Source organism: Chrysochloris asiatica, unplaced genomic scaffold (assembly GCF_000296735.1).
Source record: "Chrysochloris asiatica unplaced genomic scaffold, ChrAsi1.0 scaffold00005, whole genome shotgun sequence".
Taxonomy (NCBI): Eukaryota; Metazoa; Chordata; class Mammalia; order Afrosoricida; family Chrysochloridae; genus Chrysochloris; species Chrysochloris asiatica.
In genome coordinates this window covers 12,316,923-12,337,168 of record NW_006408523.1, presented here as the reverse complement: position 1 = coordinate 12,337,168, position 20,246 = coordinate 12,316,923, and the positions used below count along the sequence as shown (strand labels likewise).

Here is a 20,246-nt window from a genome sequence, read left to right as displayed (position 1 = left end):
GAGTGTCCTTACGCACTTACAATCTCATCTTTTGTTTTTTAGAACATTTTATTGTGCTTTAGGTGAAAGTTGACACAGCAGATTTGTTTTTCATCTAATACCTCAGCTACCAACTGTGTGACTTTGACTGCAATCTCCACAGTGTGCCCCAGTGCTCCCTGTTCTACCACGGGCTCTCTTAACCCCATTGGTCTAGTTTTGCTGCCTCTTCTGCCCTCTTATCTTTGTTTTCAGCCTTGTGTAATTGTTCTGTGGAGCACTTTGCTCACGGGTATTGTTTATTTCATGCTGCTGGTATTAAGTGGCATTGAGTTGGTTTTGACTCCTCGTGGGCCTGTATAAGGAGGGTTTCCGAGGAGCAGCTGGTCAATTTGAACCACCAACCTTGTGGTTAGCTGTCCAATGCCTAGAGAACCACACCAGGATTATTATTTCGGCCAGTCTGTTATTTGGTTGAGAAATGGCCTCGGGGAGTGGCTTCATTCATATGAGAAGGGTGGCTTAGGGCAGCGGTCTTGGAGGTGTCTGGTATTTTTTATGCATTTGCGTTTTGTTGTATATTTTTCTTCCATTCTAGCAGGGACTTTCTTTTCCTGATCAGAATGCTCGGTTGTGGTAGTTGAATCCTTGTGGGGTGGGGGCTGCAAGTAGTCTAAAGAGTTTTGTTTTCCGTTACAAGCTTCGCCTCTGCTGCCTGACGGTCAGAACCAGAAGAGCAGATCTCTGTGGGATCCTGCTGCCGTAGCCAAAGCCACACATTTCTCACCGCCGTCTGTCCACCAGAAGCCATCTCAAGAAAAAACACACACTTCCAACATTTTATCGGATGAGCCAAACAACTTCTGTAGAACTAGTCATCAAGATTTTGCCTCAACTTCAAAAAGGGGTGCTCTTCCCACTTTGTTTTATGAGGCGCAGTCTCAAGAAGCACTTGTGAAAGAAAATGATTTGAAGGAAGAAAACCACCACCGTCGTACTGGTGAGTTGTGTTACTTTTACCTGTACTTAACGAACTGCTGTGCCCCGTTTCCCCATCTGTGACAGCTGACGTGTAATGTAAGGCCCTACATGTTGTGCAGGGAGCCTGGGTGACACACTGCTTAAAGTGCTTGGCTGCTAACTGAAAGGTCAGTGGCTCAAAGTCACCCCGCTGCTCTGCAGGAGCTCTAACACACATTGAAGTTAGCAGTTTGGGGTGTATTTTATTCTAGTCTCTTTTTTATTTCAGTCCTGTTCTACCTTTTTTTTTTTTTTTTTCAATGTGCAAGGGGTTTTTAAAAAGCCTGTGGACGATGATGTGGAGAGGTGGAGCAGCTGGGGACTCTAGACCCAGAGAGGGAGAGGGGCTGTGTGCTGACGATGGGGGGTGGGGTGGGCGGCACAGGCTTGTAGGATGTATCCTTTGGTTGCTTTATGATGCATGGAGGGGATTGTAACCATGGCAGTGAAACGATATATGATAGGATGAATGTAAAACTAATGTTCTCCCATGTAAACTACCACATAATTCACAATGGAACATTAAAAAAAAAAGTCTGTGGAAAAATTCCAATATTTTTTCATCCCTTTTTTCCACGAACATTTTGAAGCCCTGTTGTATATACTACAGTCCCTTGGGTTACAAATATCTGACTTATGGACAATTCCTACGTCCTTTAATGCACGGCTTTCAACTGGTTCTGTCATGGCCTTAAAGCTAAACAGGAACAGGTTGAAATGGTCATAATTGAAGGGATTTGGCATGGTAACCTAAACAGGAAAAGTTACTGGTCAAAGCCCTGGAGTGGAAGCCATGGGTGAGCTCAGTGAGCCCTTCCAGGAGCCTAATGTGTGAGTCTGGGTGATTGACAGGACCGCGGAGAACTGCACACATTCAGAGCGGCCGCCGTGTTTGAGTGGGGTGCCACTGTCTTCAAAATCCTGCTTTAATGTTTGCATAAATTGCCTTCTTTTTTTCTTTTTTTAATTTAAGGTTTTTATTGTGGATTGAGGAAAAGTTTACAGGGCAGATCATCAGTTTCACATTCAACAAATCATACACCTTGTTTCATTGGTGGTGGTGGTTATGTGAGTCGGTTCCAACTCATAGCGACCCTGTACAGGGTTTCCGAGGCTGTAAATCTTTACGGGAGCAGAAAGTCTCATCTTTCTCCTGCGGAACAGCTGGTGGTTTCGAACTGTTGACCTTGCGTTGTTTCATTACAATTATGTACCATCAGTTACCAGTGTACCATGTACCATCAGTTACCAGTGTTTCTCTCTATTCACTTTAGCATTTTTATGTTTTTTGTTTTTTTAAAACACTCAGGCGTATGTAATAATTTACACCAACGAAGGGCACATTCTGAAAGTCTGCTGCAAGTCTGCCTCCTGGCCTCCATCTCTTAGTCCTTTACTTCCCATGAACCTAGAGTCCTCAGCTGCAGTTGTCTTCATTTTGAAGTGATTAAACCAACCTATTGTTAAGTTTCATAATGTGGGTTCCATCTCATAGCAGCCCTGTATCGGATTTTAGAGATGGTAAACCTTTGTGGGAACAGAACACCTCATCTTTCTCCCCTTACTCATTTCAGTTGCTGATGTACAGGCTTTTAAAAACCTGATGCAAGGCTTTTCTTGCACTAAAAAAACTCCACTAAACTCACTGCTATTGCCGACTTGTCATCGTTGTTAAGTGCTGTCGAGTTTGTTCTGACTCATAATGACATTGTGTAGGGTTTCCAAGGAGCGACTGGTGAGTTTGAACCACCCACCTTTCAGTCCAAACTGACTTGTGGCCCAATGCTCTATCCTACAGTGCAACACCAGGACTGCTGACTCATAACCCTTTAGGGATTTCTAAGACTATAAATCTTTACAGGAGTAGAAAGCCTCATCTTCCTCCCAAGGAATGGTTGGTGGGTTTGAACTGCTGATCTTGTGGTTAGTAGTCCAGTGCTTATCCCACAGGACCACCAGGGCTGCTTTCTTGCGCTAAAGACAAACTGGTAGGAACCTGTGCACTTCCTCTGCTTGAATTTCAAGTTTTAAAGACCCAGGAAGAGATTGCGTCCATAGCCTGGAAGACTGCCTGTGATTTCCTTCCTGCCCCACACTGGAAGTGCTTATGGTCTGTTCTGGTCTCTTCATGGCCTGCCTTTCAGTGGTCTTGGGCAAATTATCAGGAGTGTGGTGGCTCTGTAGGATAAGTACTGGACTGCTAACCACATGGTCGGCAGTGGGAGCCCACCAGCTTTTCCATGGAAGAAAGATGAGACTTTGTTCGCCTGTAAAGATTTATAGCTTTGGAAACCTTTTACAGGGTTGTTATGAGTCATAACAAGTTAACAGCAACAACAATAAAAACATTGTGTTCATCAAATTATATACTGATACTTAATCTTCTTTGGGTTGGATAAAGTTGTTTACCATGTTTTTTTATATTAGGAATGTGCTTTCATGAATGTGCTTATTTTGAGTATTTTAAGTTACAGAAGAATACAAATAAGAATAAATAGTTCACCACTTAAAATTTTTTATATAAGACCTAATTTCTTATTCAGAGTTAATTCTTTCATATTTGTTTAAAATGTTTTTTAAACAAAACACCCCTTAGCCTTTTATTTTGGAAAATCCCAAATATTCAGAATAGGTGAAAGCCAATGTAATGATCATCACTTTGATTTAACAGTTTATATTTTGCTATATTTACTCTATCTATGTATCTGGACTCCTGGTATGGCACTATTGAATAAGCACCGGACTGCTAACCTCAAGGTTGGCAGTTCAAACCCACACCAGTCGTTCCTCAGAAACCCTGTATCAATCAGGTTGCTGTGAGTCAGAACAACAACATAATTGTATCTGTGACATCACCTGTATTTATCTATTTTGCCAAACTATTTTATTGAAAATATTATGTATAGATTGTCTTACTTAATTGTCACATATTCATATCTAAATAAAATAACAATTCTTTAATACCTGACCTGTTTTGAAATCTCTATTATCTCAGAAATGCTTTTAATACTTTTTTAAAAAACTAGAATCCAGTCAGCTTCATGCCTTACATTTGATCTTTATAACTCTCTGGACTGTGAACCACAAGGCTGGCGGTTTGAGCCCACCAGCCATTCTTTGTGAAAAAGATGAGACTTTCTTCTCTTGCAAGATTTATAGTCTTGAAAACCCTTCACAGGGTCACTATGAGTCGGGACTGACTCAGAGGCATTTCACAACAACAGTCTTTTTTTCATCTTGAAAAGCTCCCCGCTCCTTTTTTTGGTGTATTTCTTCATAGCATTAACCTTTTGAAAAACGTCAGATTGTCTTAGTTGGGGGTCTATATGTTTTCTTTATCAGATTGAAGAAATCCTTGAAAGTTTGAAAATGTTTGTCATACATTCCTTATAATTAAAAAGTTTTCTGGCACAGTAACTTATAAAATCCTCAAGTTTTAAGACTCTATTAGAATCTGCTTTTCTTAAATTAAAGCATTGCTAATTTTTATCCTGTTGTTAATTTTGATCCTAGGAGAAGGTATTTCATCACATTGGGAGAAAATGAAGGAACAGATTCAGGGAGGGAACAATACGCACTTCAAACAACTTGATTCCTCTCAAGTGGTTAATATTGAAGAAAGGTACCCTCCTTGTTGACAGGAGTAAGAAATGTGACAGGAAATAGCTTTCCTTTGTGACTGAGTTCTTTCTTTCTTTGAATAATCCAGTTTTCTTAACTTCATTTAAATATGCTTTTAAGTATAAAGGCTGAAGACATAACCTATTAAGTATAAAGACTGGAGAATATCACATACTGTTGGCAAAGCAAAGAGCTGGGTTGATACATAAGCTTTGACATAGTATTAGAAAACTTGAAGAAAGTGTTTTTATCTAAGATAAACATCTTGATAAATGAATTGCCTCTTAAATAGTTAGGTAAATCCTATTTTAGAGAAAAATTAAGTATTTTTCTCATATTTAGTATCATTTGTAAATTATAGTTGCATTATTAGTCTAGTTAAAGAATACAAATTTATGGTAAAGATGAAATACCTATATTGAGGTTGTTTATATATTTTTTATGTATTTGAAATATGTTAGTATGTGTTATATATTGTTGTTGTTAAGTAGCTCTGGTATAGGGTTTCTGTGGAGTGGCTGGTGGGTTTGAACTGCTAACCTTACATGTTAACAGTCCAGTGCTTATCCTACAGTGCCACATCAGGACTCTATACTATTAAGTGTTGTTAAGTGCCATCAAGTCAGTTCCAACTCGTAGTGACCCTGGATAGGGTTTCTGAGGTCCAGCTTGTGGGTTTGAACTGCTGACCATGCTGTTCAAACCAACCTTGTGGTCCAATGCTTATCCTTTGGACAAAGTAACTTTTTTTATTGTTTCTCTACTTAACATTGTTAGGGATCCTTCTTAATTTTAAAATGCATATTTAATTAACTTTTAAAAATACATTTTAAAGATATTAGTTCCTACGTTATTCCAAAAATTAATGTTTCATCAGCAGATGGGATTCAAAAGTGTTAATATAGTCTAAGTGTAGTATGCAAAATCCCATGCAAAATGTGCATTTTTGTATTTGGGGTATGGAAGGGATCGTAGCTTTTATTAGATTCTCAAAGGCTATGTTGACTTTGAAAAAAGTTAGTGCCTAGTGTGTTTAGGGATGTCAGTATTAGCATATAAAATATTCACATCATCCTTTACTCGTTAAATAATGATATTCTTTACTTTTGAATAGGCCTATTAAAGCTGCTATTAGAGAAAGGAAACAGACATTTGAAGATTTCTTGGAAGAACAAATTCGGTTGGAAGAGCAGGAATTGAAACAAAAACAAAGGGTTAGCATTTCAACTGTTTTATATGATTTATTCCAAGGTTTTAGAGATTCGTTTATAATTTGCTTTAAAAATAATTGTGCAGTGGTAATGTTTGCATAACATGGTGACTCTTATGTCACTGAATTATACATGTAAACATTGTTGAATTGGCAAATGTTTTGTTACATATATTTTACTACAATTGAAAAAAAGATTACAGGACAAAATAATCCCCAATAGAATTTAATGATAAGAATAAAAACAAAAGAAAATGAAACTTTGAGATTGTTTGAATATACTAATAATATTTAAGAAATAGAAGAATTAATTCAAATTTTTTTAATTTTAGGAAACAGAAGGATCATTGTTAATCAAAGCAAAACCAAAACACCCATTCTTAAAAAGAGGAGAAGGTTTAGCTAGATTTACTAATGCTAAATCTCAGTTTCAGAAAGGGAAAGAAAGTAAACTAGTCACAAACCTGAGCACTGCAGAGGACCAACCTCAGTTTAAAGTAGATAGACCACAATTCCAGCGGAAGATTGCTCTTCTGAATAAAGAACCATGTACAGAGAACGCTACTGTTAAAAAGAACAGTAAATCTAGAACCAAGAGTGGTTCTGTCCCACTCAGTCAGAAACCAAAACTACCTAAGAGCAATAATAATCGAAAGAGTGTCTCTCAATCGAAAATACAGACAGGGAAGAAATATGATGAACAGTTTAGAGACCAGATCACATCAGAAAAAAAAGTTGAATCTGATAATAAAGACAATATACTGGAATGTACCAAGCCTTGTGATATTGGTTGCAAAGTCTGGACTAAGGCACCGGGTAAAGAGAACCTCCCTCTTTTGACAGGGCTGGTCAATGGCCTGGCTTCTAAGAACCTGGTAGGTGAGACTGTAAAACAGGTAGAGTCTTCTTGTGAGGTTTCCTTTCAGAAAAAATTAGAGAATTGGGAACGAGAAAAGGAAAAGGAGAATTTGGAATTAGATGAATTTTTGTTTTTAGAACAAGCTGCTGATGAAATATCATTTTCTAGTAATTCCTCATTTGTACTGAAAATCTTAGAAAGGGATCAACAAGTTTGTAAAGGTCGTCGGCTCTCTTCTACCCCTGTCAAAGCTGTGCATCTGGAGAAAACCAGTCCGGTGGATTCTGTTAGTCAGTGTAACCAAAATGAAAATCGTGACCAGTTTGAATATGAAAAGACGAGCGAGTGTGAAGTCACACCCAGACACTTTGGTTCCCTGTCTTCACCCACTGGGCTGAAGGAACAGTCTTGTAAAATCCACAGGGAAGCATTTCTAAGAAGCACAAGCACTTGTGCAAATCAGCCGAGGTGGGATGGAAGCCCTGATGAAGACAGTGTTAGGAGCAGCGATAGTGGCACTGACTCTGAGGAACAATTTGATGTGACCATAAAGCCATCACCTGAAGATGAAGAGCAGTGCTTTAGCAGCAGAGAAGAGAATCCAGACGTCTGTGATGGTAAGGGACCTTTTAGGGACACTGGGACTCAAGAAGCAGATAAAAGTAGGGACATTGAGCTAGATCTGTCAGATAAAGATAGTAGTGATGACTCGATCAGAATTGAAAGCGTGAACGAGAAAGTTTCTGAACCCTCAAGAGAAGCCTCATCCTTAAGTATGAGTAGAATTGACTTTGATGATGAAAGAACGTGGAGCGACCTAGAAGAGAATTCATGTAAGCATGACGTTATTCTTGGTGATGGAGCTGTTTATAAGAGTCCCCAGGCAAGCTACCCTAATAAGAGTGAGCTATGTATACTAGACAAAACAATAAAAAGAAAGATTGCACCAGTCAAGAAAGGAGACAACTTAAGCAAATCCAGCAGGAGCCTAAGCCCTCCTCCCACATCAGATCTTGTGATGAAATTCTTCCCTTCACTGAAACCGAAACGAAAATCAGATTCACATTTGGAAAATGAACCCAAGTTAAACATTAGTGAAGATCAGCTCCCTGGTAAGTCAGAGCTTTATAAAATATGTATTGTTGTTAAATGCCGTGGAGTGGGTTCTGACTCATAGCAACCCTGCATAGAGTTTCCAAGGCTTTAAAAATCCTTGCCGGAGAAGAAAACATCATCTTTCTCCCATGGAACAGTTGGTGGGCTGGAGCTTCTGACCTTGGGGTTCAGTTTTGTACTTATCCTACAGAACCACTGGGCTTCCTAAAGTACATATTGTTACTGCTTTTAAATGCTGTTGAGTCGGTTCCGATTCAGCAACCCTGTATAGGGATTCTGAGGAGCAGATGGTGGGTCGGAACTGCCACACCAGCAGTCTGAAATACATTATTATGACAGTACAAGTTTAATGTGTAATTTACTATTAAGTTGTCCAAGAAAATGCTTCAAATCTAAAGTTTCTAGTTTGCTCAGTAAAGTCAAGTGAGTTGGTGAGTCAAATTTCACTTATTTTCTGAGTCTAAATTAATAGTCACTAATATAAGACGTTTGGATGAATTATGCTTTCAAATTTCAGCCTGTATCTTAGTATTTATTTCCAGGGCTTCCCAGTTGAATTACTTTATAATAAAGTGATACAACATTTAAGGGTGTTTTTTTTTTTTTTTACAGCCATGGAACACCACCTAACTTATAATTTGTGCACATTTCTTATTACTGGGTTACTTTTGCCCACTTTTAAAAAAAAAAAAAAAAGATGGTTTTTGAAATTGAATTTTTACCACCTTGTGCATTATTAGCTTGTCAAGTATAACAATGAGGGGAAAGACCTTAGTACCCAGACCCCTTCGTAGAGGTGCTATAGTTAGTATGCTATTTGTGTTACTTAAAAAGATTTCATAATATAAAGATGTACATGTGAGTGTGTATATAATCTTCCCTTTATCTGCACAAGTGAAAGCGTGCTTTTTTGTGCTATTTGGCACCTTGTTTATGATCAGTTCTGAAGATTGTTATAACGTACAGACACACACATCTACCTCATGCCTGTTAATGACTGTATAGTATTCAGTTGATGTGGTAGACTTTTCTCTCCATGATATTGTTATTCAAGAAGTTTAGTCCAAAAAGTATTGCTGCTCGGGTTCAAGTTCATACATGCATAGGTTTATTTCGAACAGAACAGATTTAAACATGCCCTTGATCCACGGATGACTGCAGACAAGTTCTCTCAGTAATAAATACTCTAGTCTCAGTCTCTTCAAAGAAAGGTTCCATCAGAACAGTGGCTTGCTAGGGGATCTGTTGGACCAGTTAAATTCAAAACAGAGAAATCGGCTCGGAAAATTAAGGCATCTGTCTTGGGAACAGTGTTGCTATGGGTCAGAACTGACTCGATGGCACTTAACAACGAGAACAACAAATCTTGATAGATTTCCTCAAAGGCCATAGAATGATCATGGTGGCTGGTTATGAAGAAGTTATAAGAAACCAGAAAACTGCATTGTTGAGAAAAAGACCAGGAAACGTGTGCCTAGACATTTTTTTTCCGTCACAACAATGCACCTGCTTATTCTTTAAAGGTAGTAAGCGTTGCCCTATGAGAATTTCATTGGGAAACCTTACCCTATCTATCCTACAGCCCTAATCTTGCCTCTTCAGTCTTCTTTTTGTTCCTGAAATTTAAAGAACACTAAAAAGTGACGCCATACGAGTACCTAGAGGATGCCAACACTGCCATTTTGATGTGAATTGAAAAGCACAGAAATCTCTGAGCAAAGAGAGAGATGGAAACACTACCTTCCAAAGTGCACAGACCCAGATGGAGAAAAGTTGATATTTTTGTTTAATAAAAGCTTATAATATTATAGCACTACTTTTTTTTTTTTTAATGTTTTGTGAATTATGTGATAGTTTACATGGGAGAACATCAGTTTTACATTCATTCTATTGTATATCGTCTCATTGCCATGGTTACAATCCCCTCCATGCAATCCTTCCCCCGTACCCCCCAGGTCTTCAGCACACAGTTGCTCTCCCTCTCTGGATCTAAAGGCTCCAGCTGCTCCATCGCTCCACGTCATCATCTCTGGCTCCATTTCAGGCATCACTGCTTCTCTGGGTAGGGTCCTGCTCTCTGCTCTTCTCTCTTGATGGTCCTAGGGACCTCTGCTCCTAGACTGAAAAGTTAATCACTCCCCTCCTTGCTATAAAACGTCTACCTTTACATTTCCGACCCTCACAATCAGTCATGATAATAATTATTCACTATTGTATCACAAGAGCCCCGTCTGCATTTCATTGCATCAGCCCCGACTAGTCAGATTGAATACTACTCACTGGAGAGTCTACCTTCCTCCAGGCCCTCTGGATCTAGGTTCCCTCTTGAAAGCTTGTAAGCCAGTCACTTCTTGCCTTTGTAGCCCTCTGCCCCCAGCACTACTTTTTAACTTACCTCGTATATTCAGAATACCTAGCTGAGCATAGGTGTTTAAAAATAATAGCTTAAGCTTGATTTTAAGAGTAATATACTTTGTAGTAAGAAAAAGTATTGTAGCAATAATATTTATAATGGAACTAGCCAAAGTTAACTACTATGTCATTTTGGGCTATTTCCTTTATCATTTTTCTTAGGTATTTTTAATATAGAGGCATATAAGAGGGAAAAAATTTCTTGAAACTTTTTTATAACAAGCCTTGTGATCTTTCTGTGGCCTTTGAGAAAATCTGTCAAGATTACCCATTTGGAATTCCCACAATTAGATGCCCTTCTCAGCTGACTTCTCTGCCTTGCATTCTTGGAGGTCTTCCTTAAAATGCTTGCTCCATCTAAAAACTGTTTTATGTGGGGCAGCAGTTCCATAAACTTGTTGCAAAACTTCAGTGATTTGGGTAAATATCTACTTGAGGTTATTTTTAAATTTTTATATTAAAATTTTGATATTAATCATGAGCTTAAAATCATTTTTCCCCATGGCATAAAAAAAACTCGTTTTTGAAGGCCATTCCTGTACCTCTTCACAACTGTTGTTACCTGTGTTGCTACCGTTGTACCAGTCCACCTCATTGGGGTCTTCCTCCATCTCCCTGGTCCTCCCACATTATCAAGCATGATGTCCTTCTCTACTGTGTGGAATAAAGCTGGGCATATATGAACTGGAATCCTTGATCCAAACTTTTGTATTTACTCTTATAACTTCTTTCTTTTTGAGCAAGTTTGTTCTTTATATTGCCTGTGTTTTTAGAATTTTGTGTACTTTAAAAATGGTTGCAGACCACTTCACTGTATGAATAGAACATAATTTTGTTTGGTCATATCCTTAATAATGAACACTCAGATTGTTTTTTACTATTATAATGCTAGTATGTTTTTTTATTATTCATTCTTACCTAGAATTTCAGAAGTAAATTAACTGGACCAAAGAGTAGATAGCTGTATTTTAACTTGATGATTTATATACACATTTTCCCCCCAAAAGGCAGTACTAATGGATAAAACACTTGTTTTAATTGAAGTATTGAATAATTGGCTATTTTATTTTAAAACAGCAAATTTGATAGGGTAAAAATTGTAATACGTTTTTCTTGGATCGTAACTATGAGGTGAATGTTCTTTTTGATGTTGAGTAGCCCAATTATTTCTTGTTTTAAAGTTCTTTTTTAGATTATATAGTATAATACAATATTAGCAGTTTGGTAATATTTTGCTGTAGGATAGCTTAATTATCTAAATTCACATGATCTCAGGAAGTTAGGCTAATTAAATTTTTTTGTTCTATTTCTTGAAGCATGATTTTAAATCTATTTTAATGGCATAAATATCTAAGGGTTAATGTTAATATGTTTGCTTCTAAAGACCTTTTGTGAAGCTTAGTTTTTATGGCCTATCTTTTAGGTGACAGTGCTCGATCCCAGGTTTTGAGAGAGAAGGTTATTGAATTGGAAACAGAAATAGAAAAATTCAAAGATGAGAACACATCTTTAGCTAAACTTCGCATTGAAAGAGAGAGTGCTTTGGAAAAACTCAGGTGAGTTTGCATCTATAAGTCAGGTAAAAATATACAGTGACTCAATCGAAAGTATTGGAAGCATTTCTATATATTTTTCTCAAGAAATAGAAATGAAAAGGAGGTGAAAAGGGTACCATTTAGACTATTATAAAATAAAATGACCCATTGTGATGGTCAAAGATGTACTAAAAGCGGAAGTGAGCAAAGATAAACTAACAGGGAAGTTTAGCTTTGCTCACTTAATAAAGACATAAATAAATTGTGACGTGAAAAAGAATTTGAAACTGTGAATCAAATTCTTCCTTGGCCAGCAATATGGTATATGCGGAGGGGTATTCCATTTCTATGGCATGACCTGAATTTACATGAGGCTACCAGCTGTTCCGTGGGAGAAAGATGAGGCTTTCTGCTCCCGTAAAGATTTGCAGCCTCGGAAACCCTGTGCAGGGTCGCTATGAGTCGGAACCGACTCCACGGTTCTTAACAACAACAACATCTATATAATAACCGGAGTCCTGGTGTTGCACTGTGGGTTAATGCACCACACTGCAAAACTCTTAGAACTGCAGGTTGGCGGTTCAATCTCACCAGTTGCTCCTTGGACTTATATGGGGTTGCTATGGGTCAAAATCAACTCAGCGGCACTTAACAACAACAATAATATCTATATAAATCCCCCCCTTTATTGTGGATAATCACATATTTTTTGCAGGTTGTTGGCCTAGAACTTGTTGGGGATGTTAATGTAGTAGTAGTATGCATCTTATGTCTGTCTTTAAATTGAGATTACATTTACATAATACACAGATTTAGTGCATTTGCAACATGGTACAGCTGCCACGCTCTCTACTTTCAAAACTTTATTGTTTTCCTGGAAAACAGCCCCCATGTATCCACGAAATAATCACCCTCCATTCTCTTCACCCAAAGCCTGGCAACAGCAAATCTCCTTTTAGTCTCTAGATACGCCTCTTCAGGATGTTTGATGTAATTGTTGTTCAGTGCTATCCAGTAGGTTCTGACACATAGCGACCCTATGTAGGGTTTCTGAGGAGCAACTGGTGAGTTTCAACCACCAACCTTGCGGTTCAAACCGACTTTAAGATAGAGTGGAGTCATATAATATGTGACCTTACATATCTGGCTGCTTTTAGTGAAAATAGTCTTTCATTCCGTTTGATGGTTGGAAAATATCCCATTGTATGTTGATGGACAGTTAGGTGACAGCTACCATTGGCTGTTGTACTGAACCATCTGAGGAACGATCATGCTTTTCCACAGCTGCCATGCCATTTTACATTTTCACAGCTGTTTGTGAGGATGAGGAATCCAGTTTTCCACATCCTCACAAACACCCGTTTTTATCCTCTTTATAAATCAGAGCCATCTTAGTAGGGATGACGTATATTTAATTTGCATTTCCCTTTATGTTTAGTGGAATTCAACAAAGAAACCCTCTGGCCCTGTTCTTTTCTTTTTTGGTATCATTTTGGTTATGGGTTCAGTTTCTTGACTTGTTACATGTTGATATTTTTTTATTTCTTCTTGAGTTGGGTTTTACTAACTTGAGAGTTTCTTGAAATTTGTTTACTTCATCTAGAAAATCTAATTTTTTCATGGACAGTTCCTGATATTCTTCTATAGTTATTTAAATACCTGGTAGTAAGTCCAGGTGATCCTTGAATAATGTAAGGGCTAGGACACCAACATGAAGTTGAAAATATCCTTAGCTCACTTTCACTCCACTAAAGCTCCACTACTAATGGTACAAACCTTACTGATGACGTAAGTTAGTGTATATTCTATGTTGCACCCAGATCAAAGCTGCATTTCCAATAAGAAATACAGTATTTTGCAAAAGTGCAAGGTTTTCATGCCTGTTAGCATAGAGCTCTGGTGTTGTGCTATAGGGTAAGCACTGACCTGGTAACTGCAAGGTCACTAGTTCAAACCCACTGACTGCTCTGAGGAACTCTATAAAGAGAGTTGGAACTGATTCAGTGTCAGACAACAACAACAACAAAGCATAACTGCAGGGGTACAGACTTAAAATTATTGTTCATAAATTTGCCTTCTTAATCATATAGAAAACAGAGTTGCAGATCAGTAATATAAAGATACTTGATTTTTTATTGCTAGGGTTATTTTTACCAGCACTTTTGTTTCTTCATACGGCATCGAGTTACTGCCTTGTCATCTTCCATTTCCTCCTGGAGTGTTGCTTAAGCATTTCTTACAAGGAAAGGTCACCTAGTGACAATTGCCATTGTTGTTGAGTGTCATGGAGTTGGTTCTGACTCCTAGCGACCCTGTATAGGGTTCCCAGGGAGCAGCTGGTGAGCTTGAACCACCGACCTTGCAGTTCAGATGACTTTGCAGTCTGGTGCATTAGCCCCCAGCAGCCTGATGAACGGTTTTAGTCTTGGTGACGATCCCATATACCTCCTGAGTTACTTCTCTCTTGCTACTTTCAAGATTCTGTCTTAGGCTCCCTACAATTTTATTATAACTTGTCTTGGTAGAGATTTCTATAAGTTTCTCTTCTTTGGAGGTCTTTGAGCCTCTTGGATGTGTAGATTAGTGTCTTTCATCAAATTTGGGAAAGTTTTGACTATTATTTCTTCTGCTTCTCTCTCTCCTGAAAACCCCATAATGAGTATGTTAGCACATTTGATGGTGTTCTGTAGGATGTCTTTACGGATATTCCGTATTCATACACCTCTTCATTTCATTTCTCCATTCTTGTCCATGGTTTCAGTACCTTGAGCATGCGTGTGATGAATACCTTCTGATAGGAACATCAACTGCACATGAATCACGCAGCTCTAGGTCAAATCTTACAGGACAAAGGGAATACTGTCTGCGGACAAGTCTGCATCTGCCCAACACTTCATACACTAGCTTCAAGATAGGGGCTCCATAGGACACTTACTTCTGATTAACTGTATGTAGACTTGGGGGTTCACATTGTTTCCTCGTGACAACAACCTCAAACAGCTGCACTTCTGAACTGCTAGCTATAAATACAAGGTTCCCTAGCACCCTGCCAGGACACTAGTTGCAAGCTCAAGGGGTTACTTCTGGAAATCTGGTTACGAATTTGGGGGCTACAACTGTCCCCTTGCATCCAGTAAATTTCTAAAAAGCAAATCAGAACTCAGGAAGGTACTAACTATGTTGACAACAGTTATAAAAAGTATAAGAGATGTATATGGTAACTTCTAGGAGAGTCCCAATATTAAACTTCCAAGTCCCCAACGTCACATTTCCTTCTGTTATTGATTGAATTGTGTCCCCCCAAAATATGTGTTGGAAATCCTAACCTTTATGCGTGTGTTGTTATCCGATTTGGGACTGTTGCTAGACGCTGCAGATGTTAAATGTGCTTCTGGTAAAGTGTGAACAGGAAGTGATGGACTGAAATGTGTGGTTGGGCAGTGGAGAGAAGGCAGTGCTTTTTGTGCAGTGACCACTTGTCTGAATTATGTTCTTATGTTTGGTAGAGGTAGATCTTGTAAGTGATAAACTTGGATAGTTGGCTGATGAAATGTCTAAGCAAGTTCTTAAAGAGACTGTGTAGTGTCTCCTTGCTGATTATTGTAAAATGTGAAAGGAAATAAATGGACTTAAAAATGAACTGTGCAAAATGAAAACAAAACTTAAAGATTTGGCAAATTCTGTTGTACAAACTAAGAACACATGCCTTAGAATTTTCACCAAGCCTATGGCTACACGATCTTTTATTAAAGACATTTAACAAAATCTCTGTGAATAATGGATCTAATCAACTCCCGATTCAGAAACTTAGCACCCTAGACTGATGGGAATAGAGACCGAATGACAGGAGGGAACACTGTCTGCCTTGGAACTATACGGGCAGGAAATAGGCCAAAGAAGCTATATTAGTTGTCCTCCAAGGAAAGAACCAGACCATCCCTGTTGTGAAGTGCTATCGAATCGGTTCTGACTCAGCAACCATGTATAGGGTTTCCGAAGAGCGGCTAGTGGGTTTATACTGCCAACCTTGTGGTTCAACCCGACCTTGCCGTCCAGTGTATTAACCCTGCAGCACCACACCAGGACTCAGGACCATCCCTAGAACAGCTCGGTTTCTCATGCTCATTCCAACAGTTCTGAAATTTCGATGCTAGAGCCACCTGAAAAAAATCAGGTGTTCAACTCATTTCTAAAGTGTGGGCTGCCATTCAGTTTGCCCAGAGGAGACTGCTGCCCAAAACTGAGGGGGCGAGGCTTCCATGATCAAGGAACCGAAGAATAAGAACTGCCAGGGCAGAGGGGCTGAGGTGGACTGGGGTCGTCCAGTGCTGAGGTAGTTGCCATCCCAGTAGTTGAAGTAGGAGCTGGCTAAGGGACCTTCACTAGGAATTCAACTTGTGGCCAACACCCAGAATCTGGAGGGCAGACTATTTCTTAACCCTAAACTCTACCCTTAACAATAACATTAGCACTAGCCCTTGCCCAACCTCTGACTTTAAGTCTAACACCAACCCTTACCCTCAAACTCATCCACACCCTAATCCTAACCATAGACAAAGCCCTACTCCAAGACCTAACAAAACCCCTGTGTAGTCCTAACCCTAACCGTAATTCTTAATGGTAATCCTAATCCTAACCCTAACTCCTATCACTGAAAAAAACCACTAACACGAACCCTAATCCTGGATCATATCCTATGTATGGTCCTAGCCCAACCCCTAACATTAAGTCTTCCACTAAACCTGACCCTAAATCTTTATCCTAGCAACACTTACTTCTGGCCCAACCCTTAATTTTTAAGCCTAACCTTAACCCAAACTGTATCCCTAAATCTTGCTCTACTTTAATTCTAACATTGTACGAAGCCCTAGCCCTAACTCAATGCCTAACTCTAATCCTAACTCCTAATGCCTAACCTTACACCCTAACCCCAATAACAATAGATCTGCCTCTAGGGCTAGCAGTAGTCCAACCCCTAACGTTATGCTTAGTGAAAACATACCATAAACCGAACACTAAGCTGTAAGCTCAGTGCTTAACTATTATCTCTTTTTGTTTGTTTGTTTGTTTTTGTTTTTTAATGTTTTATTGTGAATTATATGATAGTTTACATGGGAGAACTTTAGTTTTACATTCATTCTATCGTATATCATCTCATTGCCATGGTTCCAATCCCCTCCATGCATCATCAACCACCCAAAGGGTATATCCCAGAAACCCACTCCCAACACTTCCCCCTCCTCCCCCAGTTTTCCCTCTCTGAGTCCAAAGTCCTCAGTCGCTTCATCACTCCACGTCATCATCTCTGCCTCCATCTCAGGCATCTCTGTTTCTCTGGGTAGGGTCCCACTCTCGGCTCTTCTCCGTTGATGATCCCAGAGGCCTCTGCTCCTATCCTGGAGAATTAATCACTCCCTTCCTTGTTACAAAACTTCTACCTTTGCATTTCCAACCCTCATAGTCCGTCTTGATAAGCATTATTCACTACAGTACCACAAGTTACCCATCTGTATCTCCTTTCATCAGCTCCGTGCAGACAGATTGAATAGTACCTACTGGAGATTCTGCCTTCCGCCATGCTCCCTAGCACCAGGTTCCCTGTTGAAAGCTTGTAAGCCAGTCACTTCTCACCTTTGTTTAACTATTATCTCTTAACACTAAACCATAAACGCTAACACTAGACCCATTCCAAGACCTGTCTGTATAATAACACCTAAAATGTCTAACAGTAATGCTAAATCATTGTCTTACTGGTCTCAGAAAACGGGATTATTTTGCAGACTTGAGAGCTAATGTTAATTGATCTGCTATGTTTTTCACTTGCTTGTTGCCCATTATCCCGTCTTTCCCTCCAATTTCTCCCATTTGTAATGGAATATCTATCTACTTTGTGCATGTTCTACTACTGTATTTTGGAATCAACTCTAGATTTCATAGGTTCTCAGATGAAGAGGAAATTTGCTTCATGATGGAATATGCCTATTGTATTACCCATATTTGATTTAGATGATTCAGAAGATAAGATTAGAGTTGATGTAAGCCTTTTGGGATAGTATGACAGAATGAATGTGTTTTACATGTGGCAAGGACATGAAGTTTGAAGGGTTAAAGGATGCTTGGTATGACATTGTAGGATATGCATGGGACAGATAACCTCAAGGTTGACAACTCAAACCCACCAGCCGCTCCTCAGAAACCCAATACAGAGTCATTATGAGTCGGAACCAACTGGATGGCACTTGACAACAACAACAAAGAGTGGCTAGACTCCACATAAACAACAAAGAGGGGCTGAACTCCACATAAACAACAAAGAGTGGCTGAACTTCACATAAACAACAAAGAGTGGCTGAACTTCACATAAACAACAAAGAGGGGCTGAACTTCACATAAACAACAAAGGGGCTGAACTTCACATAAACAACAAAGAGGGGCTGAACTCCACATGGCTGTCAGTTTGTTGTACTGTGGTGGTTTGTGTGTTGCTATAATGCTGGAAGTTAGTCCAGTGGTGTTTAAAAATACCATCAGCGTCCCCCATGCGGACAGGTCTCAATGGCGCTTTCACACTAAGAACAGACTAGGAAGAAGGAACAGGTGGTTCCCTGAAAGCCTCAGGTATAGCAGCAGAGCATTGTTTGACATACTTCTGGAACTATGGAGACAGAGTGTGACTGGGGAACAGCTGCCTCTTGAAGGTAGAGTCAATCTTAATGACATGGATGGAGAGAAGCATTTGGAATCTTCATGGGAGCAAAATGAGAAAAAACAGCTATAAACATCCATTAATAATTAGAATATTGGAACGTACTAAGTATGAATCTAGGAAAATCGGAAATTGTGAAAAATGGAATGTGTAAAGATCAATGGTCTAGGTATCAGTGAGCTGAAATGGACAGGTATTGACCATTTTGAATTGGACAGTCGTACAGCGTACTGTGGACTCCTGGTGTGGTACTGTAGGATCAGCACTGGACCGTGAGCCACAGGGTCAGCAGTTCAAACCCACCAGGTGCTCCTTGGAAACCCTATACAGGGTCAGTGTGAATTGGAACCGACTTGATGGCACTTAACAACAGCTTACTATGCTAAGAATGACAATTGAAGGGGAATGGTGTTGAATTCATTGACAAATGCAAAGATCTGTCTTGAAATACTACATTGGTTGTGTGTGATAGGATAATATCTAGACCCCCTACAAGTTCACACCATTGTTATTCAAATTTATGCACAAACCATCATAGTCAATGATGAACAAATTGAAGAATTCTACCAGCTAAGGTTTTCGGTGGCTAAACGTTCAGAAGTAGTTCGCCTCTCCTTCCTTATAAAAGGCAACTACACAAATGGACCTCCCCAGATGGATTTACACAAAAACCAAATTGACTACAACTGTGGAAAGAGACAATGGAGGAAGCTCAGTATCATCACCCAAAACAAGGCCAAGGGCAGACTGTGGAACAGACCATCAATTGCTCATGTGCAAGTTCATGCTGAAGCTGAAGAAAGTTAAAACAAGTTCACGAGAGCCAAAATATTACCTTAAAGAGATCCCACCTTAATTTAGAGATCATCTCAACAACAGATTTAATGCATTAGACACTAATCACTGGATGTGGATGACATCAAGTACATCATACAGGAAAAAACCAAAGGGTCATTAAGAAGACAAGAAAGCAGGAAAAAAACAAAAAAGATGTCTGAAGAGACTCTAAAACTTTCTCTCCAGCATAGAGATGCTAAAGCAAATGGAAAAAATGAGGAAGTAAAAGAGCCGAACAGGAAATTTCAAAGGGCAGCTCAAGAAGATAAAGTCAGGTATTATAATGAAATGTGCAAAGATTTGGAGTTAAAAAACCCAAAGTGAAGAACACACTCAGCATTTCTCAGGCTGAAAGACCTGAAGAAAAAATTCAAGCCTGATATGGCACTGTAGAATAAGCACTAGATTGCCAGGTCTCTTTGAACTGCAAGGTGGCAGTTCAAACTCACCATCCACTCCTTGGAAACCCTATAAAGGGTCACTATGAGTTGGAACTGACTCGAAGGCACATGACAACAAAACAAATGGGCAAAATATTGAATGATGCAAAAAGCATCAAAAGAAGATGGAAGGAATACACAGTCACGGTTGGTTGGTTATGTGCCTCGGAGTCAGTTCCAACTCACAGTGACCTTCTATAGGGTTTACGAAGCTGTATATCTTTACAGCAGCAGAGAGCTTCATCTTTTTCCAGTGGAACAGCTGGTAGTTTTGAACGGCTGAACTTGAGGTTAGCAGCCTGACTCGTAACTACTTTGCTACCAGAGAACTGGTTGAAGTTGAACCATTTCAAGAGGTAGCATATGATCAAGAGCCATTGACATTGAAGGAAGAAGTCCAAGGTGCACTGAAGGCATTGTCAAAGAACAAAGCTTCAGTAACAGATGCAAAACAAATTGAAAACTGATGTGGCACTGAAGGCACTCACTCATCAATGTCAAGAAATTTGGA

General features: G+C 39.3%; 1 protein-coding gene across 1 annotated transcript in view; it reads left to right on the top strand.

Annotated features, from left to right (window-relative positions):
- Positions 1–20,246, top strand: part of CENPJ (centromere protein J) — a 45,696-nt gene that overhangs the window by 6,376 nt on the left and 19,074 nt on the right. Inside the window, exons 3-7 of the mRNA XM_006831976.1 lie at positions 680–979; positions 4,513–4,621; positions 5,735–5,834; positions 6,163–7,801; positions 11,641–11,773. Of these exons, the coding sequence (XP_006832039.1) occupies positions 680–979; positions 4,513–4,621; positions 5,735–5,834; positions 6,163–7,801; positions 11,641–11,773 (2,281 nt within the window). The remainder of the gene's footprint in view (positions 1–679; positions 980–4,512; positions 4,622–5,734; positions 5,835–6,162; positions 7,802–11,640; positions 11,774–20,246) is intronic.